This window comes from Salminus brasiliensis, chromosome 5 (assembly GCF_030463535.1).
Source record: "Salminus brasiliensis chromosome 5, fSalBra1.hap2, whole genome shotgun sequence".
NCBI classification, from domain to species: domain Eukaryota; kingdom Metazoa; phylum Chordata; class Actinopteri; order Characiformes; family Bryconidae; genus Salminus; species Salminus brasiliensis.
The window spans coordinates 45,394,802-45,415,639 of NC_132882.1; the positions used below are offsets into that span (position 1 = coordinate 45,394,802).

A 20,838-nucleotide genomic window follows, 5' to 3' on the forward strand; every position below is an offset into this window, starting at 1 on the left:
AAGTTATGTTCCACTAAATGAATGAACGAGAAGGTAGAAAACGACGTATATTTACAGAGGTGGGTGGTGTTAAGTGTAGAAGTCACTCGGTTTTGTGGAAGGAAGCTTGTCAGGCTAATTGTCCGTTCCACCTTAAATGGTGCAGCAGTTCCATTCTGGCGCCTCAGGCGCCAGAATGGAACTGCTGCACCATTTAAGGTGGAACGGACAATTAGCCTGACAAGCTTGCGAATACGACTCAAACTACAACTAAGAGGCATTAAAATTAAATAATTTTTTAATTTATGCTATTTTCAATCTCTACATGTATATTACTAAGTAAAACAACCTCGTAAAACTACAATTTTCACCTTTAGTCATTTGTATAAAGCAAACGATTTCCACAGGTCCTCATTTTTTACAGTTTACTGTAGCTCACACCTTTCACCTTTTTTTATATTACACCAAAACATAGCATAAAATAGTCTAAACACTCTACAAAACATATATTTATTTATTATTTATTTATTGTGTAGATGTCCATTTAATTTGATTTATTATCAGGACTTTTATTTTGACAGTTTCAGGCTAATATAGGCACAGGTGCTCTATGATATGCTAATATCAGATATCTAATCCTTATTTTTATTTTTAATTTTTACAGGCGAGCCAGAGCTAACTGAGGGAGTATGATGGGGTTAACGTCTTACACACACCTTATTGTGTGTGTTGTTGTGGCAGGGGTCGTCACACACATCCGAGGTGAGTTCATCTACAGGCTACAGTACAGCCTCCAAACATGGTGGAGGTAGTTTCACACAGTGCTACAGCTCACAGTGAGAGCTAGCCAGGCTACAGTGCAGCTTCCAAACATGGTGGAGGTAGTTTCACACACTGCTACAGCTCACAGTGAGAGCTAGCCAGACTACAGTACAGCCTCCAAACATGGTGGAGGTAGTTTCACACACTGCTACAGCTCACAGTGAGAGCTAGCCAGGCTACAGTGCAGCCTCCAAACATGGTGGAGGTAGTTTCACACACTGCTACAGCTCACAGTGAGAGCTAGCCAGGCTACAGTGCAGCTTCCAAACATGGTGGAGGTAGTTTCACACACTGCTACAGCTCACAGTGAGAGCTAGCCAGGCTACAGTGCAGCCTCTGTTTATGTTCGCATCAGTTAATTTTCTGGACACTGGTTGATTAGAAACATGATGTGTGTGTTTGAATGTTTATGATGTTATTATTCGTTATATTTGTTTATTTATTGATCGATTTGTTTATTTATGATGAAATTTCACATGAACATACTTTGTGCTATATTTTCATAGCAGGAGGTGAAAGCTGTGAGGCTCGGATGTTCACCAAAGACTCTGTGGCGTGTGAGTGTAACGCCACACACTGCGACTCCGTGGGTCAGGTCACTTTACCCGCCGTGGGTCAGTTTCTGACGTTTCTGACCAGCAAGGCGGGCAGCAGGCTTCAGAGGAAGCAGGGCCAGGTACAGAAGAACAGCACGGGTTCAGGTGAGACCAATAGCAGACGGTAGGGGTAGCGACGGGAGCGGTTTGTGATGGATATATCGTACACTGTATGTCCAAATGTTTGTGGACACCCCGTCTATTTAGCTACTTTAAGTTGCACCCATTGCTGACACAGATGTGCAAATGCACACACACACACACAGCTTGTCCAGTCTCTGTAGAGAAGTACTGCCAAGTGGATGTTCAGTATAGACATACACTTTTATTATCTACCCCCCCCCCCCCTACAGGACAGTGGTTCCTGCTCGCTCTGACCCAGTTTCTCCTGCTTCTCTCCCTCAGCTCTGAGGATCACTCTGGTTCCTCAGCAGAAGTACCAGCATGTTAAGGGCTTCGGGGGAGCCATGACTGATGCAGCTGCCATCAACATCCTGTCCCTGTCCGCTGGAGCCCAGGACCAGCTGCTCCGCCAGTACTTCTCTCCAGAGGGTGAGGGAGTGAGAGGGGTGGGGGTGGGGGCGTGAGTGGTGTTTTTAGGCCACAAAATGTATCCAGTACAACTACATACAGAGTAATACCTGCAGTTCCACCCTGTTCCTCTCTGTTCCACCCTTTAACTCCCTTTTCCACCCTGTGCCACCCTGTTCCACCCTTTTCCTCCCCTTTCCTCCCTGTTCCATCCTGTTCCACCCTTTTCCACTATGTTCTACCCTGTGCCACCCCATTTCACCCTTTTCCATAAATTTCCACCCTTTTCCTTCATTTTCCACTCTGTTTCACCCTGTTCCTCCCTGTTCCTCCCTGTTCCACCCTGTTCCACCCTGTTCCACCCTGTTCCACCCTTTTCCACCCTGTTCTACCCTTTTCCACCCTGTTCTATCTTTTTCCTCCCTGTTCCACCCTGTTCCACCCTGTTCCACCCTGTCTCACCCCTTTCCTCCCTGTCTCACCCCTTTCCTCCCTGTTTCACCCTGTTCCACCCTGTTCTATCTTTTTCCACCCTGTTCCACCCCTTTCCTCCCTGTTCTACCCTGTTCCACCCTGTTCTACCCTTTCCCATCTATTTCCACAATTTTCCACCCCTTTCCTCCCTGTTTCACCCTGTTCCACCCTGTCTCACCCCTTTCCTCCCTGTCTCACCCCTTTCCTCCCTGTCTCACCCTGTTCCACCGTTTTCCTCCCTTTTCCTCCCTGTCTCACCCCTTTCCACCCTGTTCCACCCTGTTCCTCCCTTTTCCTCCCTGTCTCACCCCTTTCCACCCTGTTCCACCGTTTTCCTCCCTGTCTCACCCCTTTCCTCGCCTCCTTCCTGTGTATACAGGTATAGAGTATAAGGTGGTCAGAGTGCCGATAGCCAGCTGCGATTTCTCCACTCGCTTGTACACGTACGCCGACACACCTGGAGATTACAGCCTGCTTCACTTCAGCCTGGCTAAAGAGGACACCCACATGAAGGTACGACACCGGTCATACTCAGACATGCTGATTACTCATCCTGAAATCTGACACGTGCCGATATATAGATTTAAATGATATATCTGTAAATACGACCACGCATCACATTTCCCTACGGTTGCCATGATATGTGGCGGAGTCAGAGGGAGCACAATTGGCTGTGCTCTCTCTCCGGGTGGGTAGATGGCGCTCTGTCACCTCATCACTCTAAAGCGATGTTGGCCGGTACAGGTGTCTGTTAGCTGATTGGGTGGAGCTGGGGACCCGACGCTTGATGTCGTTCACCACTTCTCTTGACCTTCCACTGCATTACAGTATAGTAATTCTCACTCCCCCCCCCCCCCCCCCCCCCCCCCCCCACAAGATTCCTCTGCTGCAGCGGGCTCAGGCTCTATCTCCTCGCCCTCTGGCTCTGTTGGCTTCTGCTTGGAGCGCCCCCGCCTGGATGAAGACCAATGGAGCACTCATGGGCAAGGGCTCACTCAAAGGCAAGCCGGGAGGCAAAGAGTATAAGACCTGGGCTCAGTACCACATCAGGTGCATGAACTGAGCTACACGTTACAATTACACCTTTAATTAAATGTAACAATACAAACAGTATCGCCCCCTACGCTTCCTGTAGTGTATTACAGTCTGTCAGAATGAGCGTGTGGATCATATGAACATTATAGAGCATTGTAGAGCGCCCCCTACACTTCCTGTAGTGTATTACAGTCTGTCAGAATGAGCGTGTGGATCATATGATCATTATAGAGCATTATAGAGCGCCCCCTACACTTCCTGTAGTGTATTACAGTCTGTCAGAATGAGCGTGTGGATCATATGAACATTATAGAGCATTATAGAGCGCCCCCTACATTTCCTGTAGTGTATTACAGTCTGTCAGAATGAGCGTGTGGATCATATGAACATTATAGAGCATTATAGAGCGCCCCCTACGCTTCCTGTAGTGTATTACAGTCTGTCAGAATGAGAGTGTGGATCATATGAACATTATAGAGCATTATAGAGCGCCCCCTACGCTTCCTGTAGTGTATTACAGTCTGTCAGAATGAGCGTGTGGGTCATATGATCATTATAGAGCATTATAGAGCGCCCCCTACGCTTCCTGTAGTGTATTACAGTCTGTCAGAATGAGAGTGTGGATCATATGAACATTATAGAGCATTATAGAGCGCCCCCTACGCTTCCTGTAGTGTATTACAGTCTGTCAGAATGAGCGTGTGGGTCATATGATCATTATAGAGCATTATAGAGCGCCCCCTACGCTTCCTGTAGTGTATTACAGTCTGTCAGAATGAGCGTGTGGATCATAAATATAACTTTCCTGTTTTTGTTGCTGGTCTTCACCCGCTCAGGTTCCTGGAGGAGTACGAGAAACACAACATTTCGTTCTGGGCTCTGACCACAGGTAACGAACCCACTGCAGGCGAAATGACCAATTATAGCTTCCAGGCTTTGGGTTTTACTCCAGAACAGCAGCGGGATTGGATTGCACTGGACCTTGGCCCCGCCCTCCATTCCTCCCCTTACGCCAAGACCCAGGTGATAATCCTGGACGACCAAAGGCTCCTGCTTCCTCACTGGGCCAAAGTGGTAAGAGAGAGATGGACATGTTTAGTGAGATTTTACATCCAGAACCAAGATCCTTGAGAATGTAGAACTTAGAACTTAGAAACATTCAGAGCATAGATCTTAGAGAACTTACAATCTTTAGAACTGATTTTATAGTGTATATACTAATTAGGTTGTAGTAAATATATGAGTAATTCAGTGAATACTGAATAATTAACAGTAGATTTGGAATAATTAACAGTAGATAGTGAATAATTCATAGTGGATACTGACTAATTAACAGTAGATACTGAATAATTCATAGTGGATACTGACTAATTAACAGTAGATACTGAATAATTCATAGTAGATACTGAATAATTTGTAGTAGATCCTGAATAATTCGTAGTAGAAACTGAATAATTCATAATAGTTACTGAATAATTCATAGTGGATACTAAATAATTAACAGTAGATACTGAATAATAATTTGTACTGGATACTGAATGATTAACAGTAGATACTGAATAATTCATAGTGGATACTGAATAATAATTTGTACTGGATACTGAATGATTAACAGTAGATACAGAATAATTCATAGTGGATACTGAATAATTCATAGTAGATACTGAATAATTCATAGTGGATACTAAATAATAATTTGTACTGGATACTGAATGATTAACAGTAGATACTGAATAATAATATGTACTGGATACTGAATGATTAACAGTAGATACTGAATAATTCATAGTGGATACTGAATGATTAACAGTAGATACTGAATAATTAACAGTAGATACTGAATAATTCATAGTAGATACTGAATAATTCATAGTAGATACTGAATAATAATGTGTACTGGATACTGAATAATTAACAGTAGATACTGAATAATTCATAGTGGATACTGAATGATTAACAGTAGATACTGAATAATTCATAGTAGATACTGAATAATAATGTGTACTGGATACTGAATGATTAACAGTAGATACTGAATAATCCATAGTGGATAGGAGTCTAAGGCCGGAGTTTAAGGTGTTGAGGAATTGTGCAGGGCGGTTGTTTACACTGGGAGGATGTCGTTCCTGCTGTAGGTTCTGAGTGACCTTCGTGCTGCTCGCTATGTCCATGGCATTGGCGTTCACTGGTACTGGGACCCCTTCACACCCCCCGGGATCACTTTAGGAACCACACACGACCTCTACCCTGAGTACTTCCTGTTTGCCACCGAGGCGTGTTCTGGCTGGAGCAAATTTGACCGCGGCGTGCGATTGGGCAGCTGGAGGAGAGCAGAGGACTACTCCCACGATATTATAGAGGTACCAGATTCGCCATATGAGTCACTTTGGATCAGTTCCTTTTAAAGGGTCCATATGAGATCCTGGCTGTGATGTTGCATATATGAACACGCTTAGCCTTCATTGGCCTACATGAGTTAAGCCGCGCCCGTTCGGCCTAGAGCAGTTTAACCCCACCCATTAAAGCTTTTTTTTTTTTTTTTTATCGTTAGTCATTTTCCGTTGGGAGATGACCTGGAGGTTTCCTGCAGGGGCAGTTGAACTGGGTCAGTTAGGGGGAGTCACATGGTCTATTGTGGAACTGGTCTTGCTGACTGAGTCAGTTCTAGCTTTGTGTGACTATACACTGAATGCCTGCGGAGGCTGGGCTTCTGTCATCAATACAGCTCAGCTTTAGAAGATCCATTAGACAGTACTGTGAGATCCAACACTACATATGCTGACGTTACTTCTGTAACGTCCAAAAGTTTCTGGACAGCTTGTATAACCTCCTTAGAAAAACACTTACCAGTATTTACTGTGCCCAGTGCCGAGCATTGGACTGGGGTTCTCGGGAGTGATAGAGCTCCTTCCAGTACATTTGGGATGAGTTGGAGTGGCAGAGCTATTTACCCAACTTCAGTGCCTGACCTCACTGATGCTCTCCTGAGGCTGGATGTAATCAAATTCTCCTCACAACAATGTTGCAACATCTAGCGTAAAGATTCTCTCTTTCTCTCGGCTGTAGGACCTGAATAACTATGTGACCGGATGGATGGACTGGAATTTAGCAGTAGATCTGAGCGGTGGTCCGAACTGGGCGAAGAATTTTGTGGACAGCAGCATCATCGTGGACAGCAGCAGGGACGTCTTCTACAAGCAGCCCACCTTCTACAGTATGGCCCACTTTAGGTGAGACTGCTGTACTGCAGCGTGACCCTCATAACATGACCTCATGACATTAATATCCAGTATGAAGTTCTAATAACATTAATATCCAGTATGAAGCTCTAATAGCATCAATATCCAGCATGAAGCTCTAATAGCATTAATATCCAGTATGAAGCTCTAATAGCATTAATATCCAGTATGAAGCTCTAATAACATTAATATCCAGTATGAAGCTCTAATAGCATTAATATCCAGTATGAAGCTCTAATAGCATTAATATCCAGTATGAAGCTCTAATAACATTAATATCCAGTATGAAGCTCTAATAGCATTAATATCCAGTATGAAGCTCAAATAGCATCAATATCCAGTATGAAGCTCTAATATCATTAATATCCAGTATGAAGTTCTAATAACATTAATATCCAGTATGAAGCTCTAATAACATTCATATCCAGTATGAAGCTCTAATAACATTCATATCCAGCTCTAATAACATTAATATCCAGTATGAAGTTCTAATAACATTCATATCCAGCTCTAATAGCATTAATATCCAATATGAAGCTCTAATAACATTAATATCCAGCTCTAATAACATTAATATCCAGTATGAAGCTCTAATAGCATTAATATCCAGCTCTAATAACATTAATATCCAGTATGAAGCTCTAATAGCATTAATATCCAGTATGAAGCTCTAATAGCATTAATATCCAGTATGATGCTCTAATAACATTAATATCCAGTATGAAGCTCTAATAACATTAATATCCAGTATGGAGTTCTAATAGCATTAATATCTAGTATGAAGCTCCAAGGCTGCCTACATACTGATGAACTCTGTTTCTGTAAACGCAGTAAGTTCCTGTGGGAGGGGTCTCAGCGAGTGGGCGTGTCAGTTTCAGAACACTCCGCCCTGGAAACCACGGCCTTCATCAGACCTGACGGCTCAGCGGCGCTGATCGTTCTGAACAGGTGAGGAAGACGGAGGAAGTGTGACTTTACCACTGACCTCTTTCTGTCACCTGTAAGTTTACCAGGTTGCCCAGTTCAGGGAATCATGTAGAAATGAGGGTCTGTGGTGATGGACCGTACTCTACAGATACAGCAGATAGAGGTCAGGATGATACACACCGGACCACCCCTTTAACTGTTGTACTGCATTGTAAAATAAGCTGTGTGCTTCACTCCTGTAGGTCTGACGAGGAGGTGCGGTTTGAGGTGTGGGATCAGACGGTGGGCTTTCTCCCCTCCAGTGCTCCTCCTCACTCCCTCCTCACGCTGCTCTGGAACAGGGCCTGATCAACCCTCTACAGCTCCGGCCTGTCAGGACTGCAGGGAAGGTGTATTGCTCTGAGTTCCCAGGCTGCATCACCTGCTGAACAATCACCACACCCCAACACATTTCAGCTGCTGTAATTAACGTTAACCCTCTCAGTCCTACCAGCGAAGGCCCCTAAGCGGTTCTTGGTTAGAACATGGAGATCCTGTGGGAATATTTAAAAGGGATGGAACCTTAACCTAATGTGAGGTTCCTCAATCAAGGCCCAAGGCAGCATGACTGGGATTTGAACCAGTGACCCTCTGATCATAGTGACGGTGCCTTAGTCCACTGGACCACCCACTCAGGGCCCCCTTTGAATGTTGAAGATAGTCTTGAAGATAATGGTTCCTTAATGGTTCTTGGTTAGAACATGAGAGGTCCAGCAGTATTTAAAAGGGATAGAACCTTAACCTAACGCTGAGGTTCTTCAGGCTTAAATTTCTTAATCTCATACTTAAATAATTTAGGTTCCCAAATGGTTCTTGGTTTAGAACATGGAGGTCTAGAAAACATATTTAATGGGGTTAGAACCTTTACCTTAAACACTATTAAACCTAACATCTCACACTTAAATAAAAAAATGTAGGTTCCTAAATGGTTCTTGTTTAGAACATAGATGTCTATAATATTTAAGAATGACAGAACTTTAATAATTTAAGAACTTCAGCCTAAGCTCATGGTTCTACACCCATTCAAAAGTTTTCTTACAACCTTTCAGGAACCTTCATTTTGTAGGACTGAGATGTTAGAACCTTAGCATGAGCTCAGTGTTCTTCTAGAACCGCACGTTTAATTTTGGAGCATTTCTATTGGTCGGTTCTACGTGATCACGTAGATAATAACGTAGATGACCAGCCATTCAGCATCCAGCGGTGTTGCCTGATGCGTAATTCTGAATGAAATCTGTACGGGAACCAGAGAAGCGTCACGTTCCACCTTGCAGACACTAGAGGGCGCTCCCGAGCGAGTGCAAAATCAATGGGTTTTATATGGATCGTTTGTGCTGAAGTGGAATTTGTACATTTTTAATTTCGGAGCTGCTGCTGTTGCCTTTTTGCACTTTAATGGTGTCGATCGAGGATGACTCTGTGATTCAAACACATGTCAAGTGATGTAATCTGATTTCATCGGCGCCACCGTGCTAATAAACCTGTGTTAACTACGGAGTCGAGCACCATCAATCCAGTGCGTAACGGAAACGCTGCATCGTCCCGGAACATTTCCTCCTCATCTCCACCTGCTGAACTCGGAAAAGAGCAGAAACACACAGACTCTAAACTCACTCATAATAGAAGTCAATACCTCAAGTCAGATTTTCAGTCAAACTAAGCCTTAAATCTGTTAACGAATTTTTTTTACGATGTTTAATATCAATCCAGTGTTTATATGACTGAGCTTTGACCACTGCATTGACCAGCAAACCAGTTTAATCGCTCATAAAAGCATGAAATCAGACCATATCCGTGGCTCCTGCACACATATAGAGCTGGGCAATATGACGATATTTTATCGCATTGTGATAAATTAGGTATCGTGATAACGATAACCTTTTCTACTCATATGGAGGAGACGGTTAGTGTTAATAAACATCTACTGATCAGCTGCAGGTTTCATTACTAACAGTGTAATTAGACTGTATTTAGTACAGTACTTTATATAAAATCTGATACCGATGTGTTTAGATTACGTAAACGTCTTTAAATATCGTGATGTAGTATTTTTACCATATCGCTCCAGCCCTACTTACATAGAACTCATGCAAGCCTGTCTTAGCAAGATCAACATGGAACTGATTTTTATTCAGTTTTATTATTAATACATCGTCGTCGTCGTCATCATCATCGTCATCATTATCATCATTATCATCATCATAAACGTCATATATATAATATATATTTTAATATTTAGGGATTCATTTGTTTTCATTTCAGAATGCTTTTGCTTTTCTTTGAATGAGTTTTTGGAACTAAAATTATTTACAAAAAAACAAAAAAAAAAACAAAATAAGTGATACAAATGAGAGTGAAAGGAGAACTAATACAGATGCAGATGTGTGTGTGATATATACACCAGAGAGAGAGAGAGAGAGAGGGAAGGAGGGGTACGCAGAGGCTGAGAGAGAATCCACTACCCAGACAAGACTGACTGTATGATCCCACAGACAGCTCTTTAAAGGGGTGATCCAGTATGTATTATTGTATATCTGTAGCTGCTGGATCTTTAGCGTAGCTGCTTCCCATCATTACAACACGTTTTCTAGAAGAGAGCAGAAAACACACTAAACTCAACTCACATAAATCAATATGCGGATGCTGAACTCTGTGATTAAACATGTGTGCGAATATTAGATTGGTGAATATGCAAATATTAAATAACTAATCTGTCTAACTAAGCTTTAAATCTGTTAAGAATTATTTCAGATATTCTGTAAACTGTAATACTATAATACAGGGGCGGGGTTTTGACAGGCTCCGCCCACATCGCTGTGCCGGAAACACACGAACACAAATTCTTCCCTCTGGAAAACTAGTCCCAAGTGTGAAAGATCCAACTACACAACCTAGTGCTCTACAGACACCCATGCGTTTACCCGCGGAGCTCAGCATCTGCCCATTGACTTCTATTATCAGTGAGATTAGAGTCAGTGAGTTTCTGCTCTTTACTGAGTTCAAATGAGGGTCTGTGGTGATGGACCGTACTCTACAGATACAGCAGATAGAGGTCAGGATGGACCACCTCTTTAAAGTGAGCCGAAGAAGAGCAACAGAACATCAGAGAGAGGAGGAAGAGGAAGAGGAGGAGCGCAACAAATAAAGCACAGATGAAGAACCGCGTAGACGCTGGAACCCCGTGGAGAGACCATGGACTTCACACTGAATGTGGTGAGGGTGTATGGAGCCTGCGCAGCTCGGCTTTACGGGACGAGGAGCTCTGTACATTCCGGAACTGGTTACAGCCGCAGCAGGACCGTGCTGCTTATGCGGGAGGTGGAGGCGGAGGAGGGTGGAGGGGTTATAAACTGGGAAGGCAGAGGTGAAATCAAACACAAAGAGAGACAGACAGAATATTTATATATATAAAAAAGAAAAGTAGTGCAGGTGTAAATAAACAGAGAGACAGGAAATGGAGGAGTGACAGGCCACGATGGAGACGGCGAAGGAGCGAGGTGTTTAAAAAAAAAAAAAAAAAAAAAAAAAGTAAACAAGCCGCAGTAAACAGTACGAGAACCGGAGAGGTCGAGAGAGAGAGAGAGAGAGAGAGAGAGAGAGAGAGAGAGAGATGAACAAAGAAGAGAGAGAGAAAGGGGGGGGGGGGCTGTGTTAAGACCAGTAGGGAAAGCCTAACAGCGGCAGACCCTCATGTGTGAGTCAGACAGGTAGAGAGCAGAGATGAGACAAATGTGTGTGTGTGTGTGTGTGTGTCTCTCTCAGAAGGACCATCTCTCCTGTGTGCGGGGGTCAGTGTTTAGGGATGGCTCTGTCGGAGGCTGATTGCTGCTGCTGCTGTCCTCTCCACTCAAACTCTTCCTGCACACTGGACATGTGTCATGCTGCCGAGAGAGAGAGAGAGAGAGAGAGAGAGAGATTCTGATGTGTTAAGGTGTAAACATGGATTCAGCAGACAAAACAGCGCCCCCTTCAGTCTGGTACAGTTAACCCCGCCCCGTTTCAGCTCAATCGCTCATAAAGGGTCAGGGCTCCCTGAGTCAACTCGGTCTCACCAGTTCCAGCCAGGGTACGATGCAGTCGCTGTGGAAGAAGTGGTTACAGGGCAGCTGCCTGACCGGCTCTCCGACCGTGTAGTCTTCTTTACACACCGGACACTCCATACTGCTGTCTGGAAGAGGGAGATGGGGAGACAGACAGACAGACAGATGAAGAACACCTGTTCTGTAGCTCCACCTTTTAGCAGCAGATTTATTAGACAAATATTTATTTGCTTACATACATACATACATACACTACATGTCCATATGTTTGTGGACACCCCTTTTAATGAATGCATTTAGCTACTTTAAGTTGCATTTATTGCGGACACCGACACACACAGCTTGTCTAGTACCTGTAAAGATAATAAAATGAATCCATGCTGCCTAATAATGCCAGGCGTGGGCTAGAGGGGTATGAAGCCCCCCCCCCAGCATTGAGGAGCTGTGGAGCTCTGGAATGATGGTGGTGGAGCTCCATCCAGTACTTTTATGGATAAGTTGGGGATGATGAGGTGGGGTGGTGATTGTCCCAAACATCCTGACCTCACTAACGCTCTTGTTGATGAATGCAATCAAACCCTCACTGCAATGCTCTATTCAAAATCTAGTAGAAGTCTTCTTCTCTGGACAGTAGAGACAGTTACTCCAACAGAAGCAGGATCAACTCTTTAATACCCTTGATTTCTGAAGAGACAGTGAATGAGCAGGTGTCCAAATACTTTTGTCTCTATAGTGTATTGGAACATAGAATTATATATGAGCAAACATGTACAGACTAGTGATTTTAGTATTGGAACACAGACACCTCGCATGGTTAACCAAATACCTATAAGCGTCGCTATAGACGGCAGCCAGCGCTTAGACAGCTGGGCCACTCAGACGTTATTGTCCTATTGAATGCTATCTGAGGCCTATTGACCTTTACACCCTCTACTAGCATCATTAGCATTTCTGACTGAACAGGAGGTGAGGAAGGTCTGTTGAGGAAACGAGAACACAAGAGGAGAGACACTGACCGGCCTGTTCCTGAGAGACGATGACTGTGGGGAGCGAGGAGATCTTCTCTTTCTCTGCAGGAGGAGGACCTGTGTTCTCAAACTGACCCAGTAACTGTGAGAGAGAGAGAGAGAGAGAAGAGAGAGATACATAATCATATGTGAATAATAATTAATAACGCTCTAAATGTAGGTATTGTGATATACACTGAGGAGGCGGAGCTACAGTCTCTCATTAGGGTGAATAATAATTAATAACGCTCTAAATGTAGATATTGTGATATACACTGAGGAGGCGGAGCTACAGTCTCTCATTAGGGTGAATAATAATTAATAACGCTCTAAATGTAGGTATTGTGATATACACTGAGGAGGCGGAGCTACAGTCTCTCATTAGGGTGAATAATAATTAATAACGCTCTTAATGTAGGTATTGTGATATACACTGAGGAGGCGGAGCTACAGTCTCTCATTGGGGTGAATAATAATTAATAACGCTCTAAATGTAGGTATTGTGATATATACTGAGGAGGCGGAGCTACAGTCTCTCAGTAGGGATATATAAACTTTCATATGGTCTCAGTTTGTGGTACCTGTGTAATGACTGCATCCAAACCCCCCTGTCCCCAGGCGTAGTCACCAGGGTTCGAGTGCAGCATGCCCGTCCTACACACAAAAACACACGTTATTTTCAAAGTAGAGAATTTTAGCACATCTAAACGAACTGAAGATGGGATATACTGGCATCTGGTTAGACACTGTATCACAATCTGACATTTTAGCAACAGTAAAATCCAACAATCAAACTTTCAGCGACTTTATGACTTATTGAAAACTAACTGAACTGAACTGAAAATGATGGTTTTACTTTACCATGACAGTGGAGGTGAACCTGGAACTCCTGAATTAGCAAAAAGTCCAGCAAGAAACTGTTGTACTATTCTGAAAGAGTGGAGGGAAAAAAAGAGATTAAAAAAGGGATACACTGTTAGAATATTAATAAAAAAAAAAAAATAATAATAATACAGAAATAAACCACACAATCTACTAAGGGAGAGCAGACTTTTAACCATGGTATGTAACAATTTTTGTGTTTGTTGTTTAACAATAAAAACAAATAAATAAACACAAAATAATAATAATAATAATGAAATATATGTATTATTATAAAATAATAAATAAAACATTTTTAAAAGTCATTAGTACATAGTCTTTTTAAAATAAATAAATAAATAAATTAGCATGTTCATTTTTCACATAACTGTATTGGCCGACGTGACATTTGCATCTAAAACATGACAAAATTAATGGGACTCTTATTCTTCATTATCTTCAGGATTATGTCTGTGTCTTATATCTGGGTTTACATTTAAGGCCTTGTGTGCATCCCTCAGCTGGGCTTACCACCAACCTGTCTTGTCTGCCATTAATGTACTGCTGCTTTAAATGACATCACAAAGACGACACGACCTCATTTGAACCTTAAAATGAAAATGAAATTTACCACCCTGTCACGTTTATTGAGAACATGGCTCTGAATAAAAAGAAAATGATTAATAGTGATTTAATAGGGATGCATCCAGGTGACCAGCACCAATCCTGCTCTCTGTAGTAAATGTATCGTTCATTATGAGGCCTGCCGTCATTCAGCCCGTCTCCTCAGCTCTACAAATGCAGGAATGTGGCAACACTGGCACTTCCACCTCGTTCTGACACTGAAAACCAGCTGCCGAGAGCGTAACACCTCATACGCAGTGCGCTGGACGTGGACGTGAGCTGTGAAGTGTGAGAGAAGTGTGTTCTGGGTAAACTCAGCACGGATAACAGCACAGTCACACTCTTCCCCTCACGCTCTACTGTCCATTTCACAACAGCGCTGACCACGCAATCCGACTGGGGTGCAAATATCTGAGAACACGCTTTTTCACGCCACACTAGCCCTGACCACCAGTCAGTGTGTAGCGATGTGCTTTACTCCAAGCTGCTGGAATGTCTTTTCTATAGCGAAAGAAATTACATTCAATTACATACAAATGTTTAAATTATAATAATAATAAAAAATACATAACATACTTACAAATACACTGTTACACTGAAAACTGCAACTTTGTTATGCTATAAAGTATATATATATAAAAATACCTTCATACTGGATATTAATGTTATTAGAGCTTCATACTGGATATTAATGTTATTAGAGCTTCATACTGGATATTAATGCTATTAGAGCTTCATACTGGATATTAATGCTATTAGAGCTTCATACTGGATATTAATGCTATTAGAACTTCATACTGGATATTAATGCTATTAGAACTTCATACTGGATATTAATGCTATTAGAGCTTCATACTGGATATTAATGCTATTAGAACTTCATACTGGATATTAATGCTATTAGAGCTTCATACTGGATATTAATGTTATTAGAGCTTCATACTGGATATTAATGATATTAGAACTTCATACTGGATATGAATGATATTAGAGCTTCATACTGGATATGAATGTTTTTAGAAAATAATCTTGGATATTTAATAAAAATAAAATTGATATAAACAGTGTTCTAATTTATATATTTTATGTGGGACTTCATTTATTAATTCTGATTATCCTGATTGGCTAATGCTAATTCACGTTCTGGGTGAACTGGGCTTCCCTGTCTGAGAGGAAGTCCTCTTTAATTCATCTCGGCTGAGCGAAGCTTTAGATAACGAACTAAAGACAGAGATTGAGATTTCAGTAGCCAGAAGAAAGTGAAACTACTAGAAGGTGAGAGAGCAACCAAGAACAAGAACAAGAGTAGGAGGCATCGAGCAAAACTCCAGAGAACCGGCCAGAAGCCGCTGCGGGAGAGGGAAGCGCGATGTGTGTCGGTTCTGGCTGAACTGCTGTACTGAACTGTGTGTCGATGGCAGAGCACGTTAATACAGAGCCGAGAGACGGAAAACAGAGCAGTGCTAACCGAAGGCCCAAATAGCGAAACGCTCGGTTCTAGATAACCTCCCCCAGTCAGAGCTGGAGTTCTACAGTGGAGGTAAAAGGGAAGCAGAGTTCGGCTGAGCTTTACTTCATGTTAACCTCCCAGCCACTCACCCCTCAACAGCCGGAGATCGATCCGGTCGGCTGCTGCCTCTGGACCTGTATCTCCTCTGAGTGTGTAAGCGTGGTGGACGGCCGGGCCCCCAGTGCTCTCCTCCTCCTAGTGGACCTCCGAGGCCCCCGCCAAGTCCACCAGGGACAGAGCCACCAAACGGCCCTCCGCCCAGACCCAAACCCCCAGCGCCTCCGGGGACCCGTGGCTCCGAGTCGGGGCTGTCCAGGTCCACTGTGAACGGCCGCTCCACAAACAAAAGCTGCCAAAGCTGAGAGAGCGAGAGAGAGAGAGAGAGAGAGAGAGAGAGAGAGAGCGAGAGAGAGAGAGAGAGAGAGAGAGAGAGAGAGAGAGAGCAGTGATACAGTGTACAGAATCCATGCAAATTAATTTGCACCCTGCACCTCAGCAAGCACCCACCCTCTCAGAACAGTGGGATCTGAAAAAACAATACTGCCCTCTAGTGGTCAGGGTTTAAACACAACACTAAAGGAACCACCGTCTGACCCCAATCTTTACATCTAACACAATTATAATTATTATAATAATTAATAATCAATACTGTGTTTTAGAGATATGAAACACACATTACAGGGTTGATAAACGAGCAGAAAGCACTGGAAGGGAAGAAAGCAGCCAATCAGAGGCTTTCCTGGTCCGTGCATTGCTGCAGTGTCTAGTGGGAGCATTGACGGTCGCAGCCCACCAGTACCGCCAAGTCCTCCCTATATTTGAACTGAACCGAACTGAACTTCCACCCACTAGGGGGCACACTAGCCAGGTTTGGAACAGCACAGGTGTGATTTATTGGACACATTTAGCTCCAGTGTAAAACTACATAAGCATTGAGGTCTTGCCTGATCAACTACATTTCAGGCTACACTGCAGTTTTGGATGAACTACTCCTTTAATATTAGGACATTTCTGAAGCGAGGGGCAACATACCTCTGCAAACTGTGAAGCTGTGTCATCAAGGCCATTGGAGCCACTGTCCAGAAGACTAAAGAGAGCACAAACACAGTGTTATCAATCAGAATATAATCTAATATAATAATATTGACCATTGCAAAACTTCTAAAATACTGGTTTTAATATAATGACAGCGCATAACTAAGCTCATAAATATTAATAATAAATAAACAGATCTCTCTAAGTAAATAAATGAATAATAAAGCATTAATGACGAGGTTTAGGAGGTTTAGGATGTGGGCCCTTTAACACTGAAGGTTAAGAGGAGGAAATGGTCTGGTGTTGGACTGCAGTCGTCATGCTGGAGTTTCAACATGCCATTACCGTCACAGACAGAGAATGAGGAGGAAGCAGGAATTTATCACACACACACACACACACACACACACACGCACGCACACACACACGCACACACACACGCGCACACACACACGCACACACACACGCACACACACACACACACACACACACACACACGCAAGACCATCTCACCTGGAGTCTTCCGTCACCTCCTCGATGAATCCAGAGTCACATCTGGGGCAGATGTATTCCTAAACACAACAAACAGACCATCAGCAATGTCCAGCTAAAAGCGCCCCCAGAACAGTGTGAGGAACCCATCAGACTCTCAGTGCAGCCACAAATACAAAAGCCTGGAAACTGATGAATCACTGCAGCTCAGCTCTAAAGGGCGAATCTATCCAGTGTTTTTATGTAAATAATAATGGAAACTCTTCACAGATCATATTTATTAAACCTGTACAAACTGTGCAGTAATGTGTGTACAGTGTAGTGTATATAGTGTACAGTATGTAGTGTGTGTATGGTGTATAGTGTGTATAGAATGCATAGTGTGTACAGTGTAGTGTATAGTGAGTAGAATATATAGTGTGTGTACAGTGTAGTGTATAGTGTGTATGTGTGGTGTACAGAATGTGCAGTGTGCATGTGTGGTGTATAGAATATATAGTGTGTGTACAGTGTAGTGTATCGTGAGTAGAATGTATAGTGTGTATGTGTGGTGTATAGAATATATAGTGTGTGTACAGTGTAGTGTATAGTGAGTAGAATGTATAGTGTGTATGTGCGGTGTATAGAATGTATAGTGTGTATGTGTGGTGTATAGAATATATAGTGTGTGTACAGTGTAGTGTATAGTGTGTATGTGTGGTGTACAGAATGTGCAGTGTGCATGTGTGGTGTATAGAATGTATAGTGTGTGTACAGTGTAGTGTACAGTGTAGTGTATAGTGAGTAGAATGTATAGTGTGTATGTGCGGTGTATAAATATATAGTGTGTGTACAGTGTAGTGTATAGTGAGTAGAATGTATAGTGTGTATGTGCGGTGTATAGAATGTATAGTGTGTGTACAGTGTAGTGTATAGTGAGTAGAATGTATAGTGTGTATGTGCGGTGTATAGAATGTATAGTGTGTGTACAGTGTAGTGTATAGTGAGTAGAATGTATAGTGTGTATGTGCGGTGTATAGAATGTATAGTGTGTATGTGCGGTGTATAGAATGTATAGTGTGTGGTGTACAGAATGTATAGTGTGTGTGTGTGTGTGTATAGTGTGTGGTGTACAGAATGTATAGTGTGTGTGTGTGTGTATAGTGTGTGTGTGTGGTGTACAGAATGTATAGTGTGTGTACAGTGTAGTGTATAGTGAGTAGAATGTATAGTGTGTATGTGCGGTGTATAGAATGTATAGTGTGTGTACAGTGTAGTGTATAGTGAGTAGAATGTATAGTGTGTATGTGCGGTGTATAGAATGTATAGTGTGTGTACAGTGTAGTGTATAGTGAGTAGAATGTATAGTGTGTATGTGCGGTGTATAGAATGTATAGTGTGTATGTGCGGTGTATAGAATGTATAGTGTGTGTACAGTGTAGTGTATAGTGAGTAGAATGTATAGTGTGTATGTGCGGTGTATAGAATGTATAGTGTGTATGTGCGGTGTATAGAATGTATAGTGTGTATGTGCGGTGTATAGAATGTATAGTGTGTATGTGCGGTGTATAGAATGTATAGTGTGTGGTGTACAGAATGTATAGTGTGTGTGTGTGTGTGTATAGTGTGTGTGTGTGGTGTACAGAATGTATAGTGTGTGGTGTACAGAATGTATAGTGTGTGTGTGTGGTGTATAGTGTGTGTGTGTGTGGTGTACAGAATGTATAGTGTGTGGTGTACAGAATGTATAGTGTGTGGTGTACAGAATGTATAGTGTGTGTGTGTGGTGTATAGTGTGTGTGTGTGTGGTGTACAGAATGTATAGTGTGTGGTGTACAGAATGTATAGTGTGTGTGTGTGTGTGTGTGTGTATAGTGTGTGTGTGTGTGGTGTACAGAATGTATAGTGTGTGGTGTACAGAATGTATAGTGTGTGGTGTACAGAATGTATAGTGTGTGGTGTACAGAATGTATAGTGTGTGTGTGTGGTGTATAGTGTGTGTGTGTGTGGTGTACAGAATGTATAGTGTGTGGTGTACAGAATGTATAGTGTGTGTGTGTGGTGTATAGTGTGTGTGTGTGTGGTGTACAGAATGTATAGTGTGTGGTGTACAGAATGTATAGTGTGTGTGTGTGTGTGTGTATAGTGTGTGTGTGTGTGGTGTACAGAATGTATAGTGTGTGTGTGTGGTGTATAGAATGTATAATGTGTGGTGTACAGAATGTATAGTGTGTGTGTGTGTATAGTGTGTGTGTGTGTGGTGTACAGAATGTATAGTGTGTGTGTGTGTGTGTGTGTGTATGTGTGGTGTACAGAATGTATAGTGTGTGTACAGTGTAGTGTATAGTGAGTAGAATGTATAGTGTGTATGTGCGGTGTATAGTGTGTGTGTGTGTGGTGTATAGAATGTATAGTGTGTGTGTATAGTGTGTGTGTGTGTGTGTGTATAGCTGCACCGGTGGGTTTGGATAGGTAATAAATTATGGGCTGTGTCTGCGCTGTAGTCATGGCGACCGAAGCCTGGGTCCATTCACTTCCACTGTAAAAAAATCCAAATCTGAAAACTCCGGATTCAGCCTGAATGGGTTTATTTACACCCCCCCTCCCCCCCTTTACAGACAGGCTAAGCAGGTCGCTAGCTAGCTCCAGAACATCTGCACTGGACTGTCAACAGCATTAGCCAGCTAGCTAGTTAGCAGTGCAGCTAAACAGTACAGCTAGACTACATCGGCAAATCAAACAACAACAACAACAACAACAAATCCACTTTGGAAGGAAAGGGAAATAAAACGAATTCAAATCCAGAAGTACAAACAAAGCTCAGACGTTTCACGAGCTGTTAGCTAGCTAGTTAGCCATGTAGCTAAGCTATATTTCACTTTCAGTTTGGCTGTGGTCTCCAAACCACCCTAAAATCCAGATCAGCTGCCCTATTCCTCCGCCACCTACACCCGCCACACGATTCTTCATCAGAAACCGAATCGAATCCGAATCGAATCAGTCAGAAATCGAATCGAACCGGTGGAAACAGAAACAGCCGCCGCTGCGTTCGCCTGGTTCTGAAGCGCTGCTCCTGTCAGAGCAATCCCACGGCAGATCAACGGGCCTCAAAACACACTTTAACCCACATAAAAGCACACAAATGAAGCTTTAACTGTTAATAAACCCAGTTCTGCTCCGGACCAACAACAACAACAACAACAACAACAACAACAACAACAACAACAACAACAACAACAGCAGCAGCAGCAGCGTTAGCCAGCCCGCTAGCCCGCTACTAGCTCCACTGGCTAAGTCCGAGCTAGCCCCGTCGAGAGAATTCACTCATTAAAGCCGGTGAACTCGACTGTCACGGGTCGGTAAAGATGGACAACGGTTGGAGTGAAAAGCAGGAGCTGAGAACACCCTCTTACCGGGAGTTTGGGGCTCACTTCGCCTTTACAACAGTGACAGAAGAAGCGATGCGGAGGAACCGCCGCAGCCTCCGCCATCTTACACAGAGGGGGGAAAAGGGACGGAGCGGTGACGTCAGCGCCGGGGCGGAGCCGAGGCAGGAGACGGTGATGTGCACGTTCGATTCGGCTGAGCGAACCGACTCTTTTGAGTCATCGCATCGCAGCCCCCCCCCACCCTTCTCTATCTCTCTCT

General features: G+C 43.1%; 2 protein-coding genes across 4 annotated transcripts in view; one reads left to right on the forward strand and one right to left on the reverse strand.

Moving 5' to 3' along the window:
- The window catches only part of gba1 (glucosylceramidase beta 1), a 9,262-nt gene extending 125 nt beyond the window's left edge, over window positions 1-9,137 (forward strand). Inside the window, exons 1-11 of one of the 3 annotated variants that reach the window (XM_072680624.1) lie at window positions 1-59; window positions 644-741; window positions 1,308-1,502; window positions 1,803-1,949; window positions 2,782-2,915; window positions 3,280-3,452; window positions 4,274-4,511; window positions 5,573-5,797; window positions 6,504-6,667; window positions 7,508-7,624; window positions 7,846-9,137. The exon at window positions 1-59 is cut by the window's left edge and continues 100 nt beyond it. In XM_072680624.1, coding sequence (XP_072536725.1) covers window positions 669-741; window positions 1,308-1,502; window positions 1,803-1,949; window positions 2,782-2,915; window positions 3,280-3,452; window positions 4,274-4,511; window positions 5,573-5,797; window positions 6,504-6,667; window positions 7,508-7,624; window positions 7,846-7,951 — 1,572 coding nt within the window. In that variant the 5' untranslated portion in view covers window positions 1-59; window positions 644-668 and the 3' untranslated portion in view covers window positions 7,952-9,137. The remainder of the gene's footprint in view (window positions 60-643; window positions 742-1,307; window positions 1,503-1,802; window positions 1,950-2,781; window positions 2,916-3,279; window positions 3,453-4,273; window positions 4,512-5,572; window positions 5,798-6,503; window positions 6,668-7,507; window positions 7,625-7,845) is intronic. The other 2 variants (XM_072680626.1, XM_072680625.1) reach the window with 2 other exon arrangements.
- Window positions 9,138-9,763: 626 nt separating this feature from the next.
- rnf115a (ring finger protein 115a) lies at window positions 9,764-20,687 on the reverse strand. Its single transcript, XM_072680627.1, has 9 exons — window positions 20,604-20,687; window positions 17,233-17,291; window positions 16,717-16,771; window positions 15,774-16,042; window positions 13,551-13,619; window positions 13,271-13,343; window positions 12,699-12,792; window positions 11,695-11,810; window positions 9,764-11,523 (listed from the first exon to the last, which is right to left on the reverse strand). Exons 1-9 carry the CDS (start codon window positions 20,679-20,681, stop codon window positions 11,401-11,403), a joined length of 936 nt encoding a protein of 311 aa, XP_072536728.1. The 5' UTR covers window positions 20,682-20,687; the 3' UTR covers window positions 9,764-11,400.
- Between the last annotated feature and the right edge of the window lie 151 nt (window positions 20,688-20,838).

Bases quoted from the DNA above. Each gene is read 5' to 3' on its own strand.
- rnf115a (XM_072680627.1), bottom strand. From the start codon at position 20,681: ATGGCGGAGGCTGCGGCGGTTCCTCCGCATCGCTTCTTCTGTCACTGT. The intron at 16,043-16,716 runs GTATGTTGCCCC...TCGCTCTCTCAG, and splicing joins CAGCTTCACAGTTTGCAGAG to CTTTGGCAGCTTTTGTTTGT. The intron at 13,620-15,773 runs GTGAGTGGCTGG...CCACTCTTTCAG, and splicing joins CGATCTCCGGCTGTTGAGGG to AATAGTACAACAGTTTCTTG.